The 21,586-nt window shown below is 46.2% G+C and overlaps 2 protein-coding genes across 3 annotated transcripts in view; both read left to right on the top strand.

The window, feature by feature from the left end:
- The window catches only part of rpia (ribose 5-phosphate isomerase A (ribose 5-phosphate epimerase)), a 23,269-nt gene extending 22,434 nt beyond the window's left edge, over positions 1-835 (top strand). Inside the window, exon 10 of the transcript XR_006025426.1 lies at positions 804-835. The gene's annotated coding sequence lies outside the window, so the exon portion shown is untranslated. The remainder of the gene's footprint in view (positions 1-803) is intronic.
- Positions 1-21,330, top strand: part of eif2ak3 (eukaryotic translation initiation factor 2-alpha kinase 3) — a 33,923-nt gene extending 12,593 nt beyond the window's left edge. Inside the window, exons 2-18 of one of the 2 annotated variants that reach the window (XM_042072414.1) lie at positions 1,609-1,738; positions 7,172-7,363; positions 7,615-7,745; positions 8,457-8,703; positions 8,963-9,131; positions 9,926-10,054; positions 10,152-10,322; positions 10,836-11,053; positions 11,235-11,347; positions 12,601-12,723; positions 12,916-13,065; positions 15,358-15,955; positions 16,928-17,101; positions 17,588-17,761; positions 18,157-18,258; positions 18,373-18,435; positions 18,911-21,330. In XM_042072414.1, coding sequence (XP_041928348.1) covers positions 1,609-1,738; positions 7,172-7,363; positions 7,615-7,745; positions 8,457-8,703; positions 8,963-9,131; positions 9,926-10,054; positions 10,152-10,322; positions 10,836-11,053; positions 11,235-11,347; positions 12,601-12,723; positions 12,916-13,065; positions 15,358-15,955; positions 16,928-17,101; positions 17,588-17,761; positions 18,157-18,258; positions 18,373-18,435; positions 18,911-19,084 — 3,058 coding nt within the window. In that variant the 3' untranslated portion in view covers positions 19,085-21,330. The remainder of the gene's footprint in view (positions 1-1,608; positions 1,739-7,171; positions 7,364-7,614; positions 7,746-8,456; positions 8,704-8,962; positions 9,132-9,925; positions 10,055-10,151; positions 10,323-10,835; positions 11,054-11,234; positions 11,348-12,600; positions 12,724-12,915; positions 13,066-15,357; positions 15,956-16,927; positions 17,102-17,587; positions 17,762-18,156; positions 18,259-18,372; positions 18,436-18,910) is intronic. The other variant, XM_042072415.1, reaches the window with a different exon arrangement.
- Positions 21,331-21,586: the final 256 nt, after the last annotated feature.

Genomic DNA, 21,586 nt, shown 5'->3' with positions numbered 1-21,586 from the left:
AGGAAGGAAGAAAAACATCTCGGGGTGTGTTTGTGTATGAGAGGGGGGAAGAGAGAGAGTGTGTGTGTGTGTGTGAGAGAGAGAGTGCTATGTGTAAAGGGGGTAGAAAACAGCGTAGTGTACACACACACACTCTCACATGGAAGGAGTTGTAGAGTTTCGGGGAACAAAAACGATTTAGAATTCTGACTTCATCAGCTGGCGCTATTAATATTCTGCTGTTTTGTCTGAACTTTGGTCTGCTGCTTGCAGTCTTTTTTTGGAGCGGAGGCAGCAGGGTCCCTTCTCTTCCCTCCTCTCGGCCTCCGTCTCTCTCTCCTCCTCTTGGTCTCCGTCTCTCTCTCCTCCTCTCGGCCTCCGTCTCTCTCCTCCTCTTGGTCTCCGTCTCTCTCTCCTCCTCTTGGTCTCTGTCTCTCTCTCTCCTTCTTCCTCCTCTCCCTTGCCCCTTCCCATCTTCCACTACTACTCGTGTTCCTTCTCTCTCTCCCAGTCTGGTAGCTTCTTCACCTAGTCTCTGTGTGTGTGTCTGTGTGTCTGTCTGTAAGCGGTGTGGTGTGTGTGTCTGTAAGCGGTGTGGTGTGTGTGTGTGTGTGTGTAAGCGGTGTGTTGTGTAGTGGTGGGATGTGCGGTATTTAGTGATCATGCGGTGGGTGACTGGGCCGGCTGCTCCATCTTATTGATTGAGGAGGAGATTGTCGATGTTCATCAGTCTGGCAGTTTGGACAGCACTGTGGCTACTGAGTTAGGAGGAGTTGTCTTGCTCTCATGAAAGCTTTATGAAAACATGTATTCATGGACCACAGGTGTGTGTGTGTGTGTGTGTGTGTGTGTGTTTGTGTGTTTTGGGGCTCCTGTTTTTTAACTTCATTTTGTGTGTGTGTGTTTTTTGTATTATGAGAGATTTATGTGTTTGTGTGTAAGAATGGCTCATCAGCCTCCCTCTGCGAAGATTAATGTAAATGTCCAGACACCCCTGCAGCAGAACACCTGTATGTATGTGTGTGTGTGTGTGTGTGTGTGTGTGTGTGTGTGTGTGTCTATTCACACTCCTCTGAATGGATGGCAACCAGAAGTTTCAACCAATCATACATCTCCTTTTGCCCCGTCGGCCAATAAAAATCCAGTCATTCTCAGCCTGCCAATCGCAGTGGTGTAAAAAGTTTAGTGTTTATAGTTTAGGGGAGTTTTTCACCACCAGGTGAACCCTGCCGCCCACTCCTGTATTAAAGATCAAACTGCATACCACAACCCGGCAGCCCTGGAATGCTGCAGAGCCTAGCCCACCAATCACTGTACGCTGACTGTACCGCACATGTACTCGATGGCCTGACCAACCAATCAGAAGCTGTAAATCAGTGAAGACCTGCCTCTCATTCTCCACGTGCCTGATAACCTGTCAGGGCTGACAACCATAACAGATCCCCAGAGTGATTGACACAGCTGTTTGTCACACGTAAACAAAAACACGATACCTTTGAACACCATCTGTCTGCATTGTTGAATATACCCCCTGCATTATGAAGTTTGCCTTTTTGAAAGTCATATATGTTTCTCCATCAGTGTGCTGGTGAAGTTTATGCTCATTGTGTGTGTGTGTGTGTGTTGCAGGTCTTTGGTGATCATCAGTACTCTGGACGGCCGCATCTCCGCTCTGGATCCACACAATCGGGGCCAAAAGCAGTGGGATCTGGACGTGGGCTCCGGCTGTCTGGTCTCCTCCAGTCTCAGCAAACGAGAGGTACACCACACACGCACATGCAAGCACACACACACGCATGCACCACGCGCACACACACACACACACACACGCACACAGTCTTGTTCTTGCTGATGCACAGAAAATTCATTCAGAAAGAAATGGTGTGCAGCATCGACTAGAAGGTCTGTGTGTGTGTGCTCGTGTGTGCGCTAGTCTGTGTGCATGTTCCTCTCTCTGTGCTTATCTTGCGTGCGTACAGTACAGACATGCACGTGTGTGTACACACACACTTCCCGCTCTCAAACTATCCATGATATTGCCAAAAATAAACCACAATGTAGCATATAGAAAATAAATGGTTGCACTAATGTCATTTCACATGATACAAAGACCCCATCGCGGTACTATATCTGGGACGGAGAGATGTGCTAGGCTTACAGTGTGTCTCTGTTTACATCATTTAAAAGTGTGTGTGTGTGTGTGTGTGTGTGTGAGAGTGGGAGGACAAGATATAAACACACAAACATGAACTCTGGCAAAGCGTTAAAGATTGCCCAGAGCAGTTTGTGTCCAAGGCTTATGGTAACAAGGAGCACACACACACACACACACGCACGCACTTAAGTATTTAGATCACAGACTTACATCCTCCAGAGGTTGAGGAGTAGCCTGGAGGAAGCGAGTTTGGCAGCTTGTGAGGCGCGCGCACACACACACACACACACACACACACACACACACACACACACACACTGGAAGGTTAGCTAAGAGCCTTGTTTAAGTGTTTGGAGGGCTTGTGTGACTATCCGTTGTTTGGTCAACTTTTGTTTTTTCCATCTTACATTGTTCTTTCTTTCATCTCTCTCTCTCTATCCCTCTCTCATTTGTCTTTCCATCTACCTCCATCTGTTTCTTCTCTCCTTCTCTCTCCTTTCTTTTTCTCTCTCTCTCTCTCTCTCTCTCTCTCTCCATCTGTCTCCATCCCTCTCTCCCCTCTGGCATCACTCTCTCCATTCTCATTGAACTTTCATCCCTTCTTCTCTACCTCCTCTTTATCCCTTTCTCTCTTGCTCTCTCTCTTCACTCTCACTGTCTTTCTTTGTTCTCTCTCTCTCTCTCTCTCTCTCTCTCTCTCTCTCTCTCTCTCTCTCTCTCTCTCTCTCTCTCCCCCCCTTCTTCTTCTTCTTCTTCTTCTTCCTGCTGTGTTGTGTATTGACTTTGAGGCAGTTTTCATTATCACTTGCTGTCTCTAATTTGTGAAATGTAGCGAAACGGACAAGTAAATGTGGCCTTGTGTGTGTGCACATGCAAGTGTGTGTCTGAAATTGTTTATTGCGGTGAGCTGTGTGTCAAATTGGGATATATATATATGTGTATGTGTGTGCGCGTGTGTGTGATTGTTTATGACAAGGTGACAAGTTTCAGTAGTCTCTTGTGGGTATTCACAGCAGTGTTCAGTGTCGTGGGTGTTTCTCTCTCTCTGAAAGGAGCAGTGTGCGTCATGTGGTGTACTCTGGGTTTATGTGTACTGTACTGTGGGTGTGCACACATATAACCAGCCCATTTGGACACATGGAAATGTTTGTCTGTGTTTAATTGTTCCTTACATGGATGTGTTTGATTCTGCTGAGCACAAAATTGTGTGTGTGTGTGTGTGTGTGATGGAGCACATGTGTTTTGTTTGTGCTGAGCTGTGACCCTCGCGTCTGGCTGAGTTTGTTGGTAACCTGAAATGCCTGGCTGGTGTAGACGCCGCGCCGTCATTGGCTGCCCTGCTGGCCTCCCCCCACCCCCACCCCCCCAGCCCCCTGCAGCGCCTAGCAACCGGCAGCCGTGATTGGCGGGTTCTGTCCCCCCAACACAGTCTGCTCAGTGATTAGAGGCGTCTGCCCCCACGTGATTGGCCGTCGCCACGGCACCAGCAGGGAGTCTCACCTATAGGAGGCCACCAAGGGTAAAATAGCAGTATGTGCAGAAAAGGAGGAGTGAGAGTGAGGGAGGGAGGGAGAAATAAAGAGATGGAGGGATAGAGGGAGGGATGAAGGAAAGAGAGGAAAAGGAATGCCACAGACTGTGTTGTGACTCACAGAGAGGGGGATGGATTTAGGATGAGGTAATGCCTTATGTGAAGGATGATGTCATCCCCACACACACACACACACACACACACACACATCTATGCTGTGCATCCTTTTATCTCTTGATTTAACAGCTTTGGATTGAGAGGTGATTAACTGTAAAGACACAAGGGACTCACACTTACACACACACTCAAATTCAAACTCTCACATACACACACACACACACTTTGGCATTCTCCCACACTTAATGTTCATGGTTAATGAAATATATTGTGCACTGGTTAATGATCATGAAATGTTAAGAATGTTACACATTTTAAATGGAATCTACTGACTGGACAGGTTTTGTGGCATGCTTTGTTACTGTGTAGAGCATTTGTTACCATGCCACTAGTATTTTCACACACACACACACACACACACACACACACACACACACACACACACACATCTATGCTGTGCATCCTTTTATCTCTTGATTTAACAGCTTTGGATTGAGAGGTGATTAACTGTAAAGACACAAGGGACTCACACTTACACACACACACTCAAATTCAAACTCTCACATACACACACACACTTTGGCATTCTCCCACACTTAATGTTCATGGTTAATGAAATATATTGTGCACTGGTTAATGATCATGAAATGTTAAGAATGTTACACATTTTAAATGGAATCTACTGACTGGACAGGTTTTGTGGCATGCTTTGTTACTGTGTAGAGCATTTGTTACCATGCCACTAGTATTTTTACACACACACACGCATAGACAGTTTGCGTCTAGAACAAAAAGTCATGAGTCTAAAGGGCATTTGACATTGTGTGTGTGTGTGCATGTGGGTGTGCAGCAGTAGACTTTATAAGTGACCTTTGTTGTCAGATGGTGTCAGATCCTGCTGCCTATCCTGTCTGTGTGTTGATGTATCAATGTCAAGTCCCACCTAGTTCACCTCTAGCTCTCGCGTGTGTGTGTGTGTGTGTGCGCTTGTTTGTGGTGTGCTTCTTTGTCTGCAGCGGTGTGTGTTTGTGTGTTGTGCGTTTGTGCATATAGTGTGTGTGTATGGGTATGTGTGTATTGATGAGATGGTCTGTGACAGGAGCATTGAGGCGTGGGGATAACTAAGGACAGGGGGAGACCCCCCCTTCCCCTCCCCCCCTGCTCTCTGGGGGTCCTTAGGGATGGGGTGGATGGAGTGGGGGGTGGGGGGGTTGGTAGGAAGGCAAACCCCATCACTTCATAATTAAATATGGGGAAATCCATCTGTCACGTGTGTGTGTTTCGATGTGTTATTAGGTTTAGCGATGTTGCTGGTAAACAGTACATTAAGCGTTATGGTGTTGACATGATAAGTTCAGTATTAAGCACCAGGGCTTTGTTTATATGTATGATTGCAAAGTCTCCTGGCTGTAGACATGTAGATGAAGACTTCACAGGTTGGGTGAAAAATGCCTTTTTGTTTGTGTAGGTGTGAGGGAATCTTGTGTGTGTGTGTGTGTGTGTGTGTGTGTGTGTTTTGTGTCCCCAATGTTGTCACTGCAACACACACACACACACACACACACACACACACTGATTTGGGAGGGGTGGTGTTAAGGAGGTTTGACACTTTCAGCAGAGAGTCCTTGAGCAGACCCAATGATGGACAGGATTATCCGAGCCAAACACCCAGCTCAAGAGGACACGGTGACTCATGCCCCCCCCCCCCCCCTTTCTCTCTGTCTTGCTCTCACTCACACATACACAAACACACTCATTCATTCACTCATATTATCACACACACACACACAGGCGCGCGCATACACACACAGGCGCGCGCATACACGCACACACTCACACACACACACACACTCATACACTCATGCGCACACAAAGACAAACGTAGGATGAGTGTAGAGACACACACTCTCATCTCATCCGCAGGCAGTTGTCATGGATATTCAGATGAACTCATTCACCTTAGACTCTTAGATAGAAGGACACACAACCTCTTACTCTTTAGAGCATGACCCCCCCCCCCCCCCCCCCCCCAGTCTCACATGAGGTGATGACCTCACCCCTGTATCCATGAGCCAATCCCCGCTAGCCTTTATCGACTCAGTGATTCCTGTGTTCCCATTGGTTGATGCCAGATTAGACAGGACCGGATATATGATCTCATTCTGACTCCTGCTGTCTCAGGTGTGTGTGTTTATACTGGACCAGTAAGTGCACCGTGGATTGGGGTCAGGTGCAAAGCCTGACAAAGAGTTCTGTGTGTGTGTGTGTGTGTGTTTGTGTCTGTCTGTGTCTGTGTCTGTCTGTCAGTGTGTGTGTGTGTGTGTGTGTGTTTTTCTGCTTGTGTGTTTATGTGAGGAAGAAAGGCAGAGATCCTAATGTTCCTGTGTGTGTTTTTCTGCTTGTGTGTTTATGTGAGGAAGAAAGGCAGAGATCCTAATGTGCCAATGTGTGTTTAATCTTTTAATGTCAGTTGTATAACTTGATGACATGGACTTGGTGACATGTCTTTGCTCTCTGCTCTCCGTAGTGTTTTTTTTTTTTTTTTTCGGGTTTGTTTTTCACTCTCTCTCTCTGTCTCACACACACACACACACACACACACACACACACACAGAGAGAGAGAGAGAGCTAATGTCCTCAGCGATTTGCTTAGGGCAGTGTTTTAGAGCTCATTGCTTCCTGAAAGCGGCCAATTCACTTTAAGGGAGGCGCAGACAGACAGTTACATCACTCTGTCCAGAGTGGCCAGCATCCGTGGCCCAAGTCCAGCAGAGGAGGACTGAGTGATGTGGTGCTTCAGCACTTCACCAGCCTCTCCTGGGAAAGCTACAGTAGCCATTAGGACTGCAACAATTCATTGATTGATTAGTTGTCAACTCCTTCATTTAGTCGGCAGCAGTTTTGGTAGTCAGTTAATTGGTTTGGGTAATTTTTTTTAAAGAAAATGCCTGAAAAGTTTCTAATTGCAGCTTGTTCAACTTGATTTGTTTTCAGCTTTACTTACGCCTCTATGACGTAAACTAAATATCAAACATAAAAACAATTTTTTTTTTTGAGGGAAAAACTGATCAACAATTTTTCACTATTTTTCTGACAACAGCTAATCAATTATTCAAGTAAATAATAGACCAGTTAATCAACTATGAAAAAAAAGCTTTAGTTGCAGCTCTAGTGTGCATAGTAATATATTGGACAAAAGCTTTTCTCTAAGCACACAATGTTTTAGATGCACCAGTCCTATCATTATACAATGTCATAGCCAGCAATGTAAAGGCCTAACGTCTCTCTGTCTCTCTGTCTGTCTCACTCTCTCTCACTCACTTACTCACTCACTCACACACTCTTTCTTTCTTTCTCTCTCTCTCACTCTCACTCTCACCCTCACTCAGGTGTTTAACAAGGTGATGATCCCGTCTCTGGACGGGGCGTTATTCCAGTGGAATCGCGAGCGGGAGACGATGGAGGCCGTGCCCTTCACCGTGGAGTCTCTGCTGGACTCGTCCTACCGCTTTGGGGATGACTCCGTGCTGGTGGGAGGCAAATCGCTCACCACCTACGGCCTGGGAGCCTACTCTGGAAAGGTACAGCCGCACTTTCGTGATCCTCTAGTGTGTGTGTGTAGGTGTGTGTGTGGAGTGCCATCAGAGAAGCCATTGCTGCCTTTGCTGAATTTGAATATTGTAATAAATCCTTTTTTGGGGGCAATATGGAGTTATGCCACTGCTGAATTATTAACTGTACACACCACAGAGTGTGCAACTAAACTATCTGTCTGTGTCTTTCTCTCTGTGTGTGTGTGTCTGTGTGTGTGTGTGTGTGTGTGTGTGTCCAGCTGCAGTACATCTGCTCAGCCGTGGGCTGCAGTCGCTGGGCTGGAGAGGAGACTGAGCCTGAGGACGTGCTTCTCCTCCAGAGGACCCAGAAGAGCGTCCGAGCCGTTCGGCCTCGCAGCGGCGTTGAGATGTATGTTTGTGTGTGTGTGTGTAAGTGTGTAAGAGAGAGATAGAGATACAGTGCAACTGAAACATTTTCAGACGTTTTCAAGTTTTCCACATTTTGTTATGTTTCAGAGTCATCTTAAAATGGATACAATTCATTTGTTTTTCTCATCAATCTACACACAATGCTCCAATACTCTACAAAAAAACCTCAATGGTGAGATGGTGAGATCCAGAGTTCAGAAATAGACCCTCCAAATAATGTCCAATGAATTAATTTAGGCACAGGTGGACTCCAATCAAGTTATAGAAGCATCTCAAGGACCATTGATGGTTGAAAGTAGGATGCACCAGAGTTCAATTTCAAGCGTCATAACAAAGTGTCTGAATACTGATAAATTTACAAAACACTCCAAGCGCCTGTTTAGATTGATGAGAAAAAAAAAATTGAATCCATTTTAAGATGAGTCTGAAACATAACAAAATGTGGAAAACTTGAAAGGGTTTGATAACTTTCCGGTTGCACTGTATGATTGGAGTAAAGTCGAAGTCTGTTTAACGATATTGGGTTATGCGTGATTAGTGTTTTTATACAAGAATTGTAAAATACATATAATCATATAATGGAATGTAACCATAATTTAGGTTGAGTCAATATGGTGTTATTATTTTCCCGATTATTAAAAAACCTTTTCTCTTGTCAGCCTTCTAACGCTCTCCTCATACGCCACCTCAGGTGGAACTTCAGCGTGGGAACCTTTGAGCTGAAATTCATTCCTGAAACCCAGTCTACCCTCAACTTCCTGGAGGCAGAGATTCCCGTCGGAGACAGGCTGAGGGGCAAGCGCAAGCTGATCGACGAGGCCGACACTCACATACACACGGACACAGACACGGACCTGGTCATCAAGGTGTCCGTGCCCGACTGGAAGGTCATGGCCTTCAGCACCAAGCCCGGCGGTCAGCTGATCTGGGAGCACCAGGTAAATGACCCTTGACCCTTGCTGACCCTTGACCTCTCAGTCAGTCAGCCATTTTGAGTGATAACATCTGCATCCCAAAAGTGTTGTTGAACACCTAGTGTGTAAGAGTTTGTGAAAAAGGATGTTGTAGTTTGCTTTCAGGAACCCTGAACCCCCTTTTTGCTTGCAACGCACCCCTGTAAAGTCGGATGCTGTGCTTTAGATGTTGCGTTAAAGGTGAATATTGATGAATTTGAGACCTTTGACCCTCCTCCTGTAGTTCTACACTCCGATCGCTTCCGCCTGGTTGGTTGGAGGGGGGAAGGTGACGCCCATCAGCCTGTTTGATGACACGGCCTACACCACGCAGAGTGACGAGGAGAGACAGGAGGAGGATGACGACATCATGGAGAAGGCTCGCGAAGCCACGGAGAGCAGTGTTTACCTAGGTACACACACACACACACACACACACACACACACACACACACACACACTTACATACAGTTAGGAACAAAATTCAAATGATTTAATGGCAATTTTCTCTTGACGTTTGTAATATGTTTGTTCTGACTGAAAATTATACTGCCACATGGTTAAAGGTTGTAAGACAATGTGGTATAAACATGGAATCAAAGAAAGAAGCCTTTTCAAATTTTTTTTTTGTTGACATTTTTATGAAAAATGGCATATCCAAAATTATTATTTGATAATATTTGTTCATGTAGCAAAGGAGCGGTAGATGTAGCCTATCACTCTGATAGCAGCTAAGAAAATATAGGCTCACTCCGTTGGGAGGCAACTGTCTCAGTTCGCACTAGGCTACTTGACCTCCACAGTAGATCTACTTCAGCTGGAAGTTTTAACTCGCAACTGTTGAACTGACTTGATTAGTGTGTAAATTTTCGTTCAGCTGACGCTGGCGCTGCCATCCGACTTTGATCATCCAGAACCGTACAATAATAAAGTTAAAGTTCCACCTATGAGCCGTAGTAATCAGTAACGAAGTTCGATATCAATAAAAACAATGTAATTGGAATGTAAATGTCCCAGACATTTAAAAGGACAGCAGTCGGTCGGTCATGTAACTCTCTTTTTTCACCACACATGTGTTTGCATCCCTGTGTCTTCTAGTTAATATGGAACACGTGCATTAAAACAGAACTAGTCTGTACTGCATCTGATACAGGATGAATAACTGAAGTGTGTGTGTGTGTGTGTGTGTTTGTGTGTTTGTGTGTAGGTATGTACCAGGGGCAACTCTACCTGCAGTCCTCTGTGAGGATCTCCGAGAAGTTCCCCTCTAAGCCCAATATTTTGGACGCCGCCAAACCCCAGCCTCTGCCCACAGTCCGATGGAAGCCCCTTATACGTGAGTGTACCCGCACACACATCAGTTCATTCACACACACATGTACTGCACACATGTTAAATGCACACATTGACACTGTTCAATATGTGTTTTACAGTTTCTAACACCCCCTCCCTCACACACATGCACACTCTCACACCTGCAGATTCACCATCTCGTACTCCAGTGCTGGTTGGCTCAGAAGAGTTCGACAAGTGTCTGAACAACGACCGATTTTCTCACGAGGAGTACAGCAATGGTGCCTTGTCAGTGCTTCAGTACCCCTATGGTAAGAACTACAATCCCCACAATGCCTTGCAGCAATACACTTTAGAAATGCAGCAGTGTGAGAACCATATCAGTTTTGAATGTCATTTGAATCTACTAAACCACATTTCCTGAAGTGTGTGTGTATATATACTGCTCAAACAAATTAAGGGAACGCTTCAATCATACACTGGATCGGTAACACAAGTAAAACTTTTGAGGGGAGCGTTTTATTTTGCAAGAACTGTGAATGTAGTTTGAGAATAGAGAAAAGGGTGGAAGGTTTCAAAAAACAATGTGTGTTTTAACAATTGTGGAAAACTGTAAGGCTTCCCTTAATTTTTTGAGCAGTGTATTTCCTTGCATATGAATGTATGAAAGTCAGGCAAAAAAGTCATGTTCTAAATAGACATGGGCTTCCCTTGTTCCACGTTCTGTGTCTAGCTTCTCCTTTTCTAAAATGTATGCACATATTGTAGAAGTTCATTAGTGTTTTTTTGTAACGGCACTCTTGTGTTTCTGTGTCTCTCCCCAGATAACGGTTACTACCCGTACAGCCCACGCTTCCGAGAGCGGCGGGAGGTGTCGGTGGGCACGTTGGCTGGGGGAGGTGAGGGGGGGTCCGGCAGGAGGAAGGACCCCGTGCTGCTGCTGCCCTGGTGGAAGGAGATCGTGGGCACCATCGTCTTCTGCATCGCCGCCACCACCTACATCGTCCGCAAGTTCTTCCACCCCACCGGCACGCAAGCACGGGTAAGGACGGGATGAACCAGACATGCATACGCGTGCACGCACACGCGCCCTATCATACTCTAAAGACATAAAGCTTCATATAGTCTGACTATGATAAGAACCTGCTTCTCTCTCTCCCTCTCCCTCTCCCTCTCCCTCTCCCTCTCCCTCTCCCTCTCTCTCTCTCACTCTGTTTCTGTAGCAGAGGAAGGAGTCAGAGACTCAGTGTCAGACTGACAGCAAGTTTGATGTTGAGGAACCAGAACCCAAAGAGGTGGTTGTCACGGAAACACGCCCGAGTGAATACATATCCAGGTAACCAGAACTGTTACTGTTACAACCATAGATGTATGTCTTTTTTACAATCTATACAATACAAATAGGAGTATGTAATGTAAATGATGATGCCTAACTAACTCTCCACTGTGATATACAGGCAAAGTAGGGAGCATACACACACACACACACACACACACACACACACACACACACACACACACACACACACACACACACACACACACACACACACACACACACACACACACACACACACACACACACACACACACACTGTAAGCTCACTCTGGGGTATAGGCACACTTTAATGGAATTTGTTACACTCTAATCAAAGCTAATGTAATTTATATCGAAGAGCCTGAAAAAATCTTTACACTATTGATTGTGCTGGATACATGCTGTCTACGGGGATTCACTGTTGTTTTATTGGTGTGCAAGAACTTTTACAGAGAGGGAGAGGGAGAGAGTGTGTGTGTGTGTGTGTGTGTGTGTGTGTGTGAGGGAGAGAGACCATGAGAGAGGAGGCATAATCATGGAACAGCTGCATTCCGTAGCCCCGTTTCGCACAATGTGCCACCTACATCTGTTCATGGTGTCACACACACACACACACACACACTTGTACTGAGGAACACTCTGGGCAATGTTCCAGAGGTAATATGAACCCTTCACAGGGAATGGTGGGGCAAAGCAAACATGTTAGACGCACATACACACAGACACACCCCCTCTCTCTGCCATAGGTGGCCGCGGTATACTATGTGGCGTGTGTGTGTGTGTGTGTGTGGGGAGTGGTCTAGAATGTTTCATTCCGATGTCCCTGCACACTCTGTTCCCTGTACAGGCACATGGTCACGTGTGTGTGTGTGTGTGTGTGTGTGTGAGCTATTTAAAGGGGCCATATATTAAATATATTAAAGGCTCCGTACTTCAGGTTTCATTCATGAAATCATAACCCAGACGGCCTCAAACAGAAGGAACATTAAGTGTGTTATTCCATAAAGCTGCTGGCAAATACTGTAGATTATGTACTGCGAGATTATGCAGCCTTTCACCGCATGCAGCTTTCAGTAGTTGTATTGATTTTATAAACCGTGAATTATTTTGCCGTTGGAGAACCAAGCCATATCAAAGTAGTCTATTAAAGACAGAGAAAAAGAGTGTGACTAAGATTGTGTTTGTGTCCCTAGGTACCTGGCTGAGATTGTGTCTGTGTCTGTGTCTGTGTGTCTAGGTACCTGACTAAGATTGTGTGTGTGTGCCCCTAGGTACCTGACTGACTTTGAGCCCCTTCAGTGCCTGGGACGAGGTGGGTTTGGGGTTGTGTTTGAAGCTCGGAACAAAGTGGACGACTGTCACTATGCCATCAAGAGGATCAGACTCCCCAACAGGTAACTGTGTGTGTGTGTGTGTGCGTGTGTGTATGCACAGGGTATATATTTTTTCAGGTGAGCGATTAAAGAAAAAAAGATATTAGGTTGTATTGTACTTTGTTTACTTACTTCTATTGTGTTTGAGTCTTAAGAGAATGATGAGCCAAAAGCACAGACAGAAAGATTACAAAAAAGTGTGTGTGTTTGTAGGGAGGTGGCGCGTGAGAAGGTGATGCGGGAGGTGAAGGCTCTGGCGAAGCTAGAGCACCCGGGCATCATCCGCTACTTTAACGCCTGGCAGGAGAGCCCACCTCAGGGCTGGCAGGAGGAGATGGACACACGCTGGCTCAAAGACGCAAGGTAGCCACACACAGACACACACACACACACACGCGCAGACAGAAACACAAAAACACACACAAACACGCACACACACACACACTGCCCTATTCAAGGGTCTATACACTGTCAGTACTGGAAGTAGGCCTACTTCTGCTATTACTGTTGCAGCGTTACTGTTACTGTTGCAGTGTCTCCTGTCACTACTGTTTCTGTTACTAATGTTACCTGTTACGTTATGGCTGCTTTTGTTTATGTTGACAACACTGTTGTCAAGGCTGCAGCAAGTCTGGACACTGCTATTGCTGCTGTGACTTGTCTCATTTCATTTTGTAAGCTCCGTCACAGCTGCTCCCGCTGTTGCTGTTGCTGTTACTGCCACTGTGGCTGTTGGGTCTAGCCTCAGGGTCTCACTGCAGGGTCCTTTACATCTCACGCGGGTGTCATGGCAGCTGCTAAGCACTAGGCTTATTATCTGTGCCACCTCCGTGAGCTTCACTCACCTGGCGTCTGTGTGTGTGTCTGTGTGTGTCTGTGTGTCTGTGTGTGAAGAGGCACCTGTGTATCTCTCCGTCGCTCCCAGAGGGTGCACTCACGTTTCTGTCGGAGGCTTGTTGTGACAAAAGGTGTAGCGCTGGGTCTATACGGCCCCATTTTTTATTTAATTTTTTTATTTAATTTTTAATTTCAGCTCCAGTGTCCCGGTGGGGCCTTTCTACCGATACCATTATGACAGATACAGCTGCAGCTGATTGGGGGGGGGGGGGGGGGGTGCAGGCTTTGTTATTGGTGACAGGGCTGCGGGAGGGAGAGGTGCTTCCAGGTAGCTGGCTCTGGGGTTGAGAAGAGGGGGGAGGTGGTGGTGGTGTTGGTGATGGGGGTGTTGGGAGAGGTGGACAGGTTGCCTTCCTTTCATGTTCACCCCCTCCTCCACACTCACACACACACACACACACACACACACCACCCCCCCACTCCTGTCCTCCCCCCGGAGAGCTGAGAGCCAAGGCTCCACCTGCATCAACAGAGCCATCTGCTCCCATGTTTCAGGCAGTTAAAGAGCCAGCCACTCAGCCCAGACCACCTGCACCACAGCACACCACAGCACACCACAGCACACCACACCCCACCACACCACACCACACCACACCACAGCACAGCACAGCACACCACAGCACCGCACCGAGTTGAGTGCAACACACACATGCATACACACACACAGTCACCAGGGGCTTATCCCAGTCTTACTGTGGAGATTTCCACTTTCTACCCATTTAGGTTTTTTTGGGGGCGAGGAGGAGGGGGTAGGGTGGGGGTGGGGGGGGTGGAGTTCATTACACGTAATAACCAAACTGCTGACTGATCCAGAGTTGCCATTCTGTGGAAGCAGACAAAGCAGCAGATAATGTTGGATGATGTTGGGCATTTGTTTGGCTTGGAGGCGGGGGGAAAGGCAGTCGCGAGCGGCTGCTTTATGAGGAGGGGATCTCATGCGGAGCCCAGAGGCACCGTCCCCGTCTCCAACAGCCAGGCCGCGGTCCCCTCCACCCTGAGATTTAGTACCCTAACGGGTCCTTTCCGATCCCCGTCTTAATAAAACCCTCATAAAAGGCCGTTCTGGAGGCCATGAATCTGTCGGCCGCGTACGACCTTCAGTGTGGGAAGCCGTGGACCTGGGGCTCTCTCTGTCATTTTTAGGGCCTATTCGTTCTCCATTTGCTGTCGGCGTAATCACAGGCGGCAGTATAAAACCGTATTGGCTGGCGCACCGTGAGGTGATAATGTTTTGTAGGTGACTATCAAATGAGCCATCAAGCATCTCTGGCTCGGTGTCCTCCTGCGATGAACTTCTTACTCTAATTGAACTTGTGTCACACGAGTCGAATGTTGCGCATGTTGTTCTCCAGCGCCCTCCGTGTTAATGTCTTTGCAAGAATAGAAAATCACAGTCAGTTTAGAGTTTTGTTTTTGTGAATATTAAAAAAGGATTCATTGCAGTTATTTTCTCTCATGGAGCCATGCATTTGACGTTGCATTGGTGGTGTTAGTCAAAACATCTCTTGTTCCTTGGCTACTTAATTCATTGGCCAGCAGCTGCAGTTTCAGTTGTCCAACACAATCACCATGCTATGATGGTTATGCTATGATGACACATACACTCCTGATGTTGTTATTGAACACACTGTACTGGCTCACAAATGCTGTATGTAAATGATTATAAGCAATATCTCTCTCTCTCTCTCTCTCTCTCTCTCTCTCTCTCTCTCTCTCTCTCTCTCTCTCTCTCTCTCTCTCTCTCTCTCTCTCTCTCAGTGTTGCCGACTGGCCGCTAAGTTCTCCTGAACACCTGGAGCCGGTGTCTGTGAAGGTTCCGGTGTGGAGCTCGGAGCGCTCCGACCCGCTGTGCGTGTGTGTGTGCGGCCCGATTGGCGACGGCATCAGCAGCAGCAGCAGTCGGCGCACGGCCGAGCGGCAGGCTCGCGACAGCCTCATGTCCGACCACGAGCACACGCACACCCGCACCCACGACCCAGACGGCGACCCCGACCTCCTGGACCCCGACGAGTGCTCGGACTCGCCGCACTCGTTCGAGCTCTGCCCGCCCCGCTCCATCTCCATCCCCTGCGGCGTCGGGGCCAGCGCCGGCGACTGCACCTCCTCTTCCTTCGACATCGTCTTCGAAGACTCGGGCTGCCACGACAACCGCGAGGAGGACGAGGAGGAGGAATCTGAACACCACGCCATTAGCGCGCCAGCGGACTCCACAACCACGCCCCATGACAAGGCAGCGTCGTCCGGCCAGCACACCCCCAGCTGCCCAGCCTCCACCTCGCCCCCCCGGCCCTCCTCGCTGGCCCTCAGACCCTCCACACCCCCCTCAGCCGCCTGCCGGCCCCTGGCCACCCCCAAGGTGAGCCACCCTTGACCACCCTGTGGGCCTGATTGATTGATTGATTGATTTGATTGATTGATTGATTGAAACGTTATTAAACCTTTACAGGAGACTACTTTGTTATTATAACACACACACACACACACACTGCATTGACAAGGGCTCAAATCATTAGCCACAGTTACGTTGATAGTTTTATTTATTTATTTATTTAATTTTATTTTTTTGTCATTCCGATTATAAAAATGTGTGCCGTCTGTTTACATGGGGTACGTTCTATTCCGATCAGGTGCTCTAAAGCGCTTTAGAATCTTTGATTGTAATTCCTTGAGAAGATACAATCCAATTGGCCGTATACTGTACATGGCTGTTCAATCAGAATAAGAACGGAATACACCACCTCTTTCATTCCGCTTAAAATTCTGGCATTTCTATTCCGATTGAGGTGTTTATATCTATTATAAGTTTATATGAGAAATGTTATTCCGAATGAGCCGTTATTCCGTTTCAAACGGGATTAAAAGTGTCCATGCAAACGTGGCTAATGTCCTCATGAAGCAGTGCCTCTGTGGTGGGAGTAGTGCACACCTGTCTAGTCACAGGCTTCAGCTTCAGGAGGAGGGATTGCTGCGCTGGAAAGTTTTTATAGAAACAGTTTAAACAATGAAAGTTGAGTAACCTCAATTTGCATGGCACATTTTTTTTATTATTTTTTTTTTTTTTAAACCAAAACTCTTAAGTTATGTTTTTTTTCAAGAACCCAGGCAAGGATTCCCCCAATAATTAGTGTCCTACAACCTTAGTGTACCTTGTTCCAATGTTTTAGTCCCTTGGTGTCATTCCATGTATACTGTCTCACGTTACCTCTGTGACCCCTGCCATCCTGAGTGCTGACCTCGTCTTTATGTCTGTGTGTGTACATGTCTCTGTGTGTGTACATGTCTCTGTGTGTGTACATGTCTGTGTGTGTGTACATGGCTGTGTGTGCAGGTCTACCTGTACATCCAGATGCAGCTGTGCCGTAAGGAGAACCTGAAGGACTGGATGGGCCAGCGGGTGGCGCCAGAGCTGCGCGAGCACAGCGAGTGCCTCAACATCTTCCTGCAGATCGCCGAGGCCGTCGAGTTCCTGCACAGCAAGGGCCTCATGCACCGAGACCTGAAGGTAACACACGCACACACACACACACATACACACACACACACACACACACGCACACGCACATACATACATACATACATACATACATACATACATACATACATACATACATACATACATACATACACACACTCACTCATAGATATTGTGTTCACACACAAGCATTAACAGACTCCATAATGACAACTTCCACTGGTTATGTGCATTAGGTGTATTGATGAGTATGAATGCATTTCATGTTATCCTCAGGGTCCAAGACATTTTAGTGACGTCAGCGTCAGTGTAATCACTTGTAATTTTATTTCTCTGAAGACGTCCAGGGGTGCGTTCCCCAAAACAATAGTTGCTAACTAAGTTAGCAGTTGCTAATGCAATTTCCCATTGCCAACCAACTAAGTTGCTAACAGGTTAGCAACTATGGTTTTGGGAAACACACCCCGGGTTGAGAGCAGAGAGCTGATGAGCTAACAGTGTCCCTCTGTCTCTCAGCCGTCCAATATCTTCTTCACCATGGACGACGTGGTGAAGGTGGGCGACTTCGGGCTGGTGACGGCCATGGACCAGGAGGAGGAGGACCAGGAGGAGATGACCCTCACACCCATGCCAAGCTACGATCGCCACACGGGCCAGGTGGGCACCAAGCTCTACATGAGCCCCGAACAGGTAAGCAGCGACCAGGTGCCCACTCAGATGTAGCTTCGCTTTTTTTGTAATGCCACTTCTGTGTTGGTTTCATAGCCTGGCTATCACCAGACCGGTTCTCAAAAAAGAAATTGTGAAATGAAACTTTAAATTGGTACATTACAATCTCACTAAGTCTTTGTTTTGGAAATCGCTGTGAATTGAAGAATTGCCAGGTGGATCTTTAGGTTTGATCTGCGGTTGATTTGTCTGGGTTCTCCCAGGCTCTTAGTTTCACTTAGTTTTCAAACTAAATTAATCTTTTGAACTTGATTTAGATTTCTAGGAGCTAATGTAGCCACTGATTTGTGTTTGTGTTTTTCTTTTGTCTCTGAATCGGTCCTTTGTTCACTCTTTGTTTGTTTCTCTCCCATTAGTTATCAGGGAACTCGTACTCTCACAAGGTGGATATTTACTCTCTGGGCCTGATCCTGTTTGAGCTCCTTTGTCCGTTCCGCACACAGATGGAAAGGGTCCGGGTAAGAGAGAGAGAGAGCGAGAGACACACACTCACACACACACACACACACACACACACACCATACACACAGTGGACTTTTTATAGTGACTGTTGTTTCACTTTTTTACCACAGACTCTGACTGATGTGAGAGCTCTACAGTTTCCTGTCTCTTTCACCAAGAACAACGTCCAAGAGGTGAGAATGTGCTACTTGTTTTGATGCTTTTGCCTGAGCAGTCAAGTCTATGCATGCATGTGTGTTTGCTGCCCTCTACTGGTGAAGGTGGAGAACTGTTCAACTGCTACACTTTTAGCTGATTTATGAGTAGCATATAGATGGCTAATCCACTTTCAAGTGATTATTCTTAGAATTCCTCACTGGCCTGATTAGAACGTAAGCAGCCATATTAGAGTATCTGGATGGTTTAAAAGTTGAAAACATTTGATCAAACACATTTTCACTGAACACATCACTTACACTACACATGGAGATGTACTAGAAGTTAAATGCGGTACAAAGAATCAATTCTCTTTTTGTGATGTAAAGCATTTCATATAGTCCCTGTAAGAATTAAACTGGGTAAACTAAAGCTAAACTTTCTAGATTACATTTGTATAGATGTTAATAGTTTTGGAATGTGACTGTTCAACTGTGTGTGTTTGTGTTGCAGGCGGACATGGTGCGCTCCATGCTGTCGCCCAACCCTGCAGCGCGTCCAGAAGCGTCCGACATCACCGACGCGCCGCTCCTCAACGAGTTTGAGCTGCCCTGTAGAATCCGGCAGCGCTCGCGAACCTACAGCGCATCTTCTGCAGGAAGACCCTCTCGCTCCTCACACACATAAATACACACACACACACACACACACACACACACACACACACACACACACACACACACAAATATACATTCACATTTTTCACATTTCAGTTGCCCTCCAGGATTTGACTACACCAAGAGACACAACATTCCATATGAAGGAATATGGACTTGTATATCACACAGATCCACACAAACACACACTCACACACACTCATAAAAGCACTGCCCTGGAGGCTGTGCTCTCTCAACCACATTACGCTTACACACAACAACTGAACAACCAATAAACGCACCCACACACACACACACACACATAAACACAATCATGCAGACAGACTGCCTTTGATTGCTGCAGTCCACTTCTCCACCTCAGGGTGGAAGCTGTGATATCAGCCTTTTTATCTGCCTGCATGAGGAAGTCGGACGCATCTCTCTCTCTCTCTCTCTCTCTCTCTCTCTCTCTCTCTCTCTCTCTCTCTCTCTCTCTCTCTCTCTCTCTCTCTCTCTCTCTCTCTCTCTCTCTCTCTCTCTCTCTCGCGCCTCTCTGAACTGTTTCTCTTCTGAACTGTTTCTCTTTTTTTTGGACACGGGACCTCTTTTTCTCTTCAGAGTGTAAATAAGTCAAGACGACCGCACGCGCGCACACACAAAGACGCACATGCGTACACAGATGCACACTAATACACGCTTAACACGGAAGATGCAGCCTCCTTGTGCGGAGGTATGAATGGCCTTGGAACAGTTGTAGCTTGGAGACATATGGACGAAGCTTGAAAACAGAGACTTTCAGCAAAGACCTCTCACAGCCATCCTAACCAATGAGGGCCTCTGACCTTTGACCTTGGTTGGGCTGTGGGATGGGTGTGTGTGTGTGTCTGTGTGTTCACCAAACGGAGCGTGTTGGCAGACGGCCGACACCATGACGTTCAAAGTATGTGAGTGTTTGTTTAGTTTTTTTAATTCGGAGTGTAGGCATTATCAGAGTGTAGGCATTATCATTATCAAATGATTTTTGATGCCTTCAAACAAGTGTATTCAAGGGGTGTGTGTGTGAATGAGTGTTTGTATGTGTATGAATGTGTACTTTGTGTACGTATGTGTCTGTGCGGCTTGGTCTGCACGTGTGTGTGTGTGTGTGTGTGCTCGCTTGTGTGTGATGTTGCAATGGCATTACTTTGGATCAGGACCGAAGATCATATCAGCTACCAAATATTGAAGCTGCCCTTAAATTGTGAATTACATAAGTAATTACTGTAAGTTTGTCTTTTTTTCTAAAACGGTCTTTCATGAAGGAGATCTAACTTGTAGATTTTTGTATATTGCGGAAAACTTATTTTCCTTAAACTGATTTCTATCAAAGGTTTGGATGCTCTGATAACCAGAAGTGAGAGCTTTTCTCAGACGAATGTCTGAAAATCAGGACAGACTGTGTGTGTTACTCAAATATGTCACTAATTTCATGTGTGTGCATGGGGTGTGTGTGTGTGTAGGTTTACATACACACTACCAACTGTGACTTAGAGCCATGTAGCCCTGTCATCTTTGGCATCCGATTGGCCACAGTATAATTGGTAAACACACTTAAAACAAACACTCTTTGAAACGTCTGTAGTGCTCACTGGACAAAGTCCTCACACACTCGCGACCACCAACTATAACAGTGTATCCTAGAGTATCCAACAACAACAACAAGAAAATCACAGTATATCATAGTGTCTCAAGATCTTTATGTACTATTTCCAGTTTACTGACAGTTCTCTGAATTTACCATTTACATATACCGTTCAGGTTGGTTTTGCCTTGTTTTGCCAGAGACGAGTTCCGTATTGAGAAGATGAAGTTCAAAACTCATTTCGACTGGTGTCTATCCTCTTTCCAAATCAAACCGTGACAAGTACTGTCCTTCAATACCGGCAACTCCTCTCAAACCATACGATTGTGCCCATGGGCTCCTCTTTCTTTCTTTCTTTCTTTCTTTCTTTCTTTCTTTCTTTCTTTCTCTCTCTCTCTCTCTCTCTCTCTCTCTCTCTCTCTCTCTCTCTCTCTCTCTCTCTCTCTCTCTCTCTCTGGCTTTCTGGCTCTGTACCTTGTAAATATGTTTATTTGTTTCTATTTATGTTCATTGCAGAAGTCAATCCTGTGGGGTTGGTGGTTTATAAATATTAAACAAAAAATTATATGAAAATGTGTTTCAGACACTGGAGCGCATTGAAATATTGTGACTTCTTATAAGTCAGGATTTATTAAAAACATTCTATGACATTTGTACAACCTTGTGACGTGTTTTTCTTTATTCTAGGACTCTTAAGATTTCCACAACTCTTAAAGCTCGCCTTTTCCAGATTTTAGACTAGTAGGATGACTTGGAGTCTTTGCCAGCTTTGCAGAAAGATCCATCCATGTCACACAGTACTGATGATTGGGTTGGGTGGACATTTTATACTACCCAGACACCTTTACGGTTGCAAGTCATAGTGTTTACCATGCTGTGTTCACCTGCAGATCTCCAAGTAGAATGCAATTG

Source organism: Alosa sapidissima, chromosome 19 (assembly GCF_018492685.1).
Source record: "Alosa sapidissima isolate fAloSap1 chromosome 19, fAloSap1.pri, whole genome shotgun sequence".
NCBI lineage: Eukaryota > Metazoa > Chordata > Actinopteri > Clupeiformes > Clupeidae > Alosa > Alosa sapidissima.
Note: the sequence above shows the minus strand (reverse complement) of the source record. Positions and strands in the feature narration are given on the sequence as shown.